The sequence below is a fragment of the Sinocyclocheilus grahami genome, unplaced genomic scaffold, assembly GCF_001515645.1.
Source record: "Sinocyclocheilus grahami isolate Dianchi unplaced genomic scaffold, SAMN03320097.WGS_v1.1 scaffold339.1, whole genome shotgun sequence".
Taxonomy (NCBI): domain Eukaryota; kingdom Metazoa; phylum Chordata; class Actinopteri; order Cypriniformes; family Cyprinidae; genus Sinocyclocheilus; species Sinocyclocheilus grahami.
Genome location: NW_015505518.1, coordinates 987,997 through 996,031, shown reverse-complemented (window position 1 = coordinate 996,031; position 8,035 = coordinate 987,997). Strand labels below are relative to the sequence as shown.

The window sequence follows — 8,035 nt, the reverse complement described above, 5'->3', positions numbered from 1 at the left end:
TATGTGCCACACGTCACGTCACTTTCCCTTTTTTATTGAAATATCCTGGTTCCTTCAATGATGCAACTTGGTTGTTGTTCCCTCTTCTAGCAGTATTGTTGTAAATGTTTCATGGCATGTATAATGCATGAGTTCAGAGTTAGGTTTGTAAATATTCAGAGATTCTCTTGTAGATTTGATGCAATAAAGAGATGAGTTTTTTTTTCTTTAATAGAAAATTTGAATCCCAATCTAATCCTTTTATTCACACACAGCCTAACTGTCAACCAAATATTCTCGCAAAGCACATCAGCTCTGAACTTTGTTGTCAAGCGCATCATCATGGCAACAATGAATAATTAAGAGGTTTCCTCCAGTCAGGCGTTATCCTGGGTAACCTGAGCCGAGCCCTAACTGGGTTATTTACTGAGACTGGAGAGAGTTTCTGGAGTGTTATTAAGTGACTGTGTATATGTGGAATCTGTGCATGTTCTGAATGTATCTGCTGTTGACACTTTGAAAGCAGACATTTATAAATAAATCGCTGTTGTGTATTCACTTATGACTCACATGGCACATGTGAAACAGGACAAATCATACTCATGATACTGTCAAAACACTATAAATAGTGAATGAGAGTGTCAGCATTGAGTTTTTACCTTTTTAACTTTATTTCTGCAAGGATGTATTAAATTGACCAAAGGTGACAGTAAAAACATTTAATAATGTTACAACGGATTTATATTTCAAATATATATTTTTAAAGAATCCTGAAAATATGTATCACAGTTTTCACAGTTTCCACAAAAATATTAAGCAGCACAACTGTTTTCAACATTGATAATAAATGTTTCTTGAGCAGCAAGTCAGCATATCAGAATGATTTCTGAAGGATCATGTGACACTGAAGACTGGAGTAATGATGCTGAAAATTCAGCTTTGCCATCACAGGAATAAATTACATTTGAAAAAATATTAAATTAGAAAAGAGGTATTTTGAATTGTAATAATATTTCAAAATTTTAGTGTTTTTACTGTGTTTCTGTTAAGAGACTTAAGAGAATAACATAAGAGACTTCTTTCTAAATCATGGGGGGTAAAAAAAAAAAACCGTACAGACCCCAAACTTTTAAATGGCAAAGTGATAATAAATGTTTCTTGAGCAGCAAGTCAGCATATCAGAATGATTTCTGAAGGATCATGTGACACTGAAGACTGGAGTAATGATGCTGAAAATTCAGCTTTGCCATCACAGGAATAAATTACAATTACTAGAAAAGAGGTATTTTGAATTGTAATAATATTTCAAAATTTTAGTGTTTTTACTGTGTTTCTGTTAAGAGACTTAAGAGAATAACATAAGAGACTTCTTTCTAAATCATGGGGGGTAAAAAAAAAAAACCGTACGTTAATCTTACTAAGGCTAGCAAGCCATGCTGCTCAGGAGAGCTGTCAATCAATAAATTGAAAAAAAAGAAACTTACGTTACTTATTTGAAAAAGTAACTCAGATATTCTCTTGTAAATTAAAAATGCGTTACTTTACTAGTTACTTGAAAAAAGTAATCTGATTACGTAACTTGCATTACTTGTAATATATTACCCCCAACACTGATCATAATTACTATGTCCAAATTGTAATATGTATTCCAAAGGTACCCGGACAGTTTACTATTTCTGGTAGAAATTCGAAGTGCAGATCCGTGCACACTCGACGGCTAATACTGCCCACAACCCACTGCATTGATCAAGAATTTGATTAAAACTACAAACGCATAAAAAGTGTTTAAAAAAAACTACAAACATGGCAGATATGCAAGACTGATGGACAGGTAGAGAAAGGGGTTTGAGTGATAAAAAAAAATCTATATCTAACCTGATGAAAAAATATTTATTTACTGTTCTCCGCATTATATTTCATCTGCAACAACATTGTGAACTTTTATATAGAGATACATTTGGTCATTAACTTTTAAATGCATCATTATGCAAACACATGAGAAGCATTCTCGGCATGATAGACCCGTGACTGGCAGATCAACTTGCCTCTTCATTTCTCTCCAATACTGTAGGAAATCCAATTATACGAAATGTGGATGATGTTAACTGTGACAAGATGATTGACAGGGCAGTTTAAACAGTGACAGAATGCACGTAACTAAGCAAAAGAGCATCTGTTAAAGACGTAATTACAGTATGACGAAGTATGTCCCAAAGCTTGCCTGCTCTCTCCCACCTTCAATACCACAACTGAAGTGCCCTTGAGCAAGGCACCGAACCCCCAACTGCTCCGCAGCAAAAAAATGGCTGCCCACTGCTCCGGGTGTGTGTGCACTTTGGATGGGATAAATGCAGAGCACTAATTTCGAGTATGGCTCACCATACTTGGCCACATGTCACGTCACTGAAATAGATTTTTCCCCATTTTGCTCTAAATGTAAACAACTTTACTGGCGTTCTGATGGCTTACTTCGTAAGCAGTTAATAGTTACTTAGTCAGTTAATAGTTTAATGCTGACACCAGATTTCTTTCTTTTTTCCCCTCAACGGTTTTAAAAATTTGCTAATAAATTAGCCAAATTTTTGAGTTATCAATGTTTTGTTGTACATGTAAACTTAAATGATGATCATTTTGATGAAGCTTTCAGAATCTCTCATAACGGTCACACAGTCTTTATTGGCAAAGTATTCTGGGATTGATTGTGTAGGAGACTCACCTGACAGGAAGGCAAACTGTTTCCTGAGGTCTAGGCTGATGTCTGCGGCACACAGAGGACTGCTCTCCTGCTGCATAATCTCATCTGTGTGAGAAACAAAGAGATTTAGTTAGTAAAAATTTCCCCAAAAAACAAGGGAAAACTGGTTGTTTCCCATGTTGATGTTTATGGTTATACCACACAATTTCATAGACATAGGATGACATATACAGGAATGTCACTTCACGTTCTTTATCTGTTTCTAGGTTAAGATGGCATGATCTTGTTTAGAGTCTGAGAAGAGCAGCTGGATGAATGGATGTAGGTAAGATTGGATGGAAGAGCAGCTGAACCCATGGAAAGACAGAACAGCAGATGGAAGAATGGATGGCTGGATGAAGAAGAGAAGGTGAAAACAGAGAAAAGAGAAAGAGAGAATATTTTCTCTATGCATCAGGAGATGATGGATTATTATAAGCAGCTTTTGAGAGTCTTCAGCTGCTGCAGTGTGTGTGTGTGTGTGAGTCACTGCTGTGGTGCGGCACATTTCTCTCAGGCTCAAACTGTATGACTTCAAGAGTGTAGATATGTTCTCATGGTGCAGGTCAGAATCTGAGCACATGTTGGTCTGAATAAAGGTGAAATCAGCCCACTCTGAAAAGATGAACCCAAAAAAAAACAAGACAACATGATCCACCCTGACAAACCACTGGTGCAGTGCCTATCAGCAAAGATAAAGTCACTGGACAACAGTCGGAAACACACCCACACAGACTTTTATCCGTCTTTCCTGCTGTCACTGAGCTGCTTTGGAGCAAGGTTAAGGAATCTGATTTAGCTCTTGAACTCAGCATTTAAGTATGTAAGTAGGTCACAGATAAACATTCAATACACAGCACTGTGAGTGGGCTTACTGATTTCATCATTAATTCTCTTTCCATTAGTTTTGCTGCAGAGGCCCCATAGAAACTCACTGGACTGTTGGTTTGTACTGTACAAATGTTAGAAAGTGCACTCAAGACAAATACTGATAAAATCCCAGTGTCTAGGCACCAACAGCAGACCACATCCATTTGTGCAAAAGACCATCTGGGTTCGTCAATATACATGGTAAGACAGCTTTTGCTGTTGCCATGCCTTCCATTCAAAACAAAACAAACCAAAATAAACCAAAAGAACCAAAAACAAAAACAAATTAAACAAGTATAACCAAACTAAACAAATTAATAAAACAACAAATGAAAAACAAAAACAAAACAAAAGAAACAAGCACCAAACAAAATCAAGCAAAACAAATGAACAAAACAAAACAAATGAAACAAACAAAAACAAATCAGACAAAACAAGAAACAAAAAAATAAAAACAAAACCAAGCAAAGCAAAGCAAACAGAACAGAAAAAAAACAAAAGCAAAACGAAACAAAAACCAATATATTTTGAACTTGAAAAAAAATGTACATGTATCATGTTATCACAAGTCAAAACAAAATAAAAATAAAACAAAATGTATTTAAAAATGATAAATATTATAATTAAAAATAAGCAAATAAGTATTTAAAGCATTTATTTTCACACAAAAAAAATTTCAATATACGTTCCTACAATTCATCTTAAATCTAATATTCCAATTCCAAATAAGTTAACAGACAAATTTTTTTATTTAATTCCTAAATCCCATTTTTACTCACATTTGGCACTTGCCATGTGTTAATTTTAATGTGTTAATGTGATATTATATTGCTTGCAAGAAACAGCACATCTGACAAAGCAACATCTCAATTGAATCTTCTTACACAGGAAATGCTCTTGTTTGAAAGCTGTGGAGTACAGTTGAGAAGCCTTCAGGAGAAGATAAGGCCTGAAGGATGGTGACGTAAGACACATTACAGAAAAACACTCTGGCTACTCACCCTGTTATTAAGTTTCTGTAAAGTTCAATGACATTGTGCATGCTCTTTAAATGAAGGTTCAGCATTCCTCAAAGTCTTCATTTGTTGGACCATATAAGTATAGTCCCATGAACTTCAAAGTTCAGCCCCCAAAATGTCAATAACATGCTCTACTCAAACTGAACTAGACATCAAAACACTCCTCTTTCTTTCCCACTGCTCCACTCCTGACGTCACTGATCACAGACAAGCACCTGTTTTCACCATTCCCAACACCTCGCCACAGCCATGATGAGCAAAAGACAGATGCTTGCAGATAAAGCAAGAGCTATCTACCCTGATAACACAGACAGGGAGCTGGTAAAAGTCTGGCTTGTTGCAATGATCACAAACCACTTTCAGATTAAGATTATTGTAGGATTTCTGGTCTCAGTGACTCTCAATAAGAGTGTCACGTGACTTCAGACACAGCTGCCACAGCCCAGGTTAAAACTGAGCTTGTGAGGTTAAGAGAAGATTCTGGCACTGAAAGACTGGCACGGTTAAGCAGAATGAAGTCACGACCAACAAAGATGACAATGTTTTGCTTTTCTTTTACCCAGATGAAATTCGATACAAGCCTTAGGAGACATTCAGGTAAAAGACATTCATAGTCCTTAAGTTCATCTCAAATATTCATAATTTGTTGCTTCTGGCTATAAGGGTTCATTCTACAGGTTCCTCAACATCACAAAGATAACATTTGATGGGAGTGAAATTATAAAAATAGACTGACTCAAGAAAAAAAAACAGGTCAAGGGATTCTTCTGTGTTTTCCAAATTGGATTGTATTCCAAACGCTATTATGCATTTAAGCAATTAGGTATGAGAGCCTGTTACATTGTGACTGTAGTCACGGCTACAGGGGACATGCCATAGACACAGAGCAATGCCAGAAAACCCTTCATCTGTGAAAATGTTCACAATAAAGAACAAACTCAAATGGCTTACAGATTTGTTTTTACAGTTTTAAAACAGCAAGCAAGCGGCAAATACACACACACACACACACATATATATATATATATATATATATATATATAATTAATGTTAAAAAATTTGGGGTCAGTAAGATTTTACATTGTTACAAAGATTTATTATTTCAAATAAATGCTGTACTTTTGAACATTCCATTCATCTAAGAATCCTGTAAAGTATAACAGTGTCCACAAAAAATATTAAGCAGCACAACCGTTTTCACCAGTGATAATTCGAAGAAGTTCTTGTGCACCAAAACAGCGTATTAGAATGATATCTGAAGGTTCATGTGACACTGAAGCCTGGAGTAATGTAGAAAATTCAGCTTTGCCATCACAGGAATAAATTACATTTTAACAATGTTTTAAAATAGAAATGTTAAAATATATTAAAATGTAAATATGTTATTTTTATTGCAATCACAACATTGCTGTTTTTCCTTTTTTTTAATAAACTGAGCCTTTCAAAGAAATAACTTTTTTTTTAAAAACATTTTACAAATCCTAGATTCCAAAATTTTGAATGGTAATGCAGCAGGAATTTTACAGACTTCCTTATACTGACCAATCAGAACACAGGGCAGAATTATACATTTTACAAGTATAAGACTTACAAGTATCAAGTCTTTTGACAATTACAGATTTTAAAGAACAAATATTAAACATTTGGGTCAAATGTTCTTATACACAAGTCAAAACAGCCTATACGACAAAAACAACTAAATAAAGAAGTGATTTTTAGATTTTATCTTCTATCCAATCACCGAACGTGGTCTCTCATTTACATTTATCCCATCACTCCTATTAAACAATACCAGGCCGTCGAGATCGAGTTCAGTCTTGTCACTGTTGCCTCAGCTGGGCTCATGAGAAAGAGGCTTGAGCAGCGTCCAACGTTTCATTCACCATCTCATCACTTGGTGTTTAATCAACAAAGCTACGGCACAGAGCCTTTACTCAATACAAAACATCCTCTCACACATCCGCAAAACCAAAGCAGCAATAACAGGGCTATAGAAACGGCCAAGGGCCCTACACGGACGCCAACCGCACATTGACAAAACTATTCAGCATTGTGGTGCTGGTATTTAGGAGAACCGGGGGAAGGGCAGACTCTCTCATTTTAATGGCATTCAACGAATAGACGAGTATTCTTTACAAGGCCTTACATTTTTAATGCCACTCAGATGGGCTGAGCTGTGATCGCTACCTCAGTGTGATTGAAGATCTGGGTTTGGACTGTAGCCTAAAAGATCCCAGTATTAAAAGGTTCATCTTCATCTCAGGAAACTGCTAGCTGTCCTTTGTTCAATTATTTAGTTAGTTCACAAACGTATAACAACAGATTGCCTTGTTATAATGACATATAATCTATATTATGACTATAATGGGGCAAAAGTGTATTTATACCGGAATCACAATTGCAGAAATGATTTATGAACCCAAATTTAGCTTTTTGACAATTTGCCAAAAAAAATAAATAAAATCTACGCCCAACTAGTGAAAAACAAGACTTGTAAGGTTTGTAACTATTGTCAGAAAATAAATGTAAGAAAATATGATGTTACATTTAATAGTGAAAATGGTGTAAATTTAAAAAGTAATATTTTAATTTACTTTTTTACTTTAATTTACTTAACATGCTGATTATGTAACATGTTACATGCAACACTGGTCTTATCTCATTATCATCCTAATGCTCGAATATTGGCGTTTATGATAAGCAGGATCCAAATTCTTCGCTATTACGTAAGATTCAGCTATTAAAAAAAATTGCAATTGTGAGCCTCAAGATCTCACCTCTTTTGGAACTCCGTTTCCTGGTGCAGGAGAACAAGGACAACATGTTTTCCGTGTCTCTGCGTTTGTGTCCACTCTCTGCATTATTTACAGGAGAGTGTTGGATACAGTGGCTTAAAAATCTACGTATTACACTAAGAGCTCAGATGGAAAAACAAGACACATACCAATACACAGACACACACACACACTCAATGTTAACATGCAAGGAAAACATCCTCCTTGTTCTTCATGTCTGTGCAAGCAGCCCAAGTTAAACACACTTTTTTGTTAAAGACCTCTTTGGCTGTGTCATGTCCGAGCCTGTCTAAACTACAAAGAACCAGTCCAGGTTAAAACACACAGGAGTGCAATACAGAAACCATAACTGCTATATAAGACAGTGAAGGCCAGGCAATAAAGCAAAGAGAGTCACTTACACACACACACACTGAAAGCATGATATCTTCCCTTACACAGGAATCACACCCATATCTCATTGTAATTTCCATAATAACGTTTCTGTACTCTAAACAAAGTGAAACTTTAGAATACATAATATACAATGAATGTTCCAGAACAACAGTTAAAAACATAGAACCAAGCCACATGTTATTAGTCACTTCATCCATTGTCCACATTACTTTTGCATAAGTCTTCAAGTCATACAATATTAT

General features: G+C 35.6%; 1 protein-coding gene across 1 annotated transcript in view; it reads right to left on the bottom strand.

Annotated features, from left to right (window-relative positions):
• The window catches only part of LOC107602997 (guanine nucleotide exchange factor DBS-like), a 76,926-nt gene that overhangs the window by 42,894 nt on the left and 25,997 nt on the right, over positions 1-8,035 (bottom strand). The window contains exon 2 of the mRNA XM_016295659.1: positions 2,696-2,779. Coding sequence (XP_016151145.1) covers positions 2,696-2,779 — 84 coding nt within the window. The remainder of the gene's footprint in view (positions 1-2,695; positions 2,780-8,035) is intronic.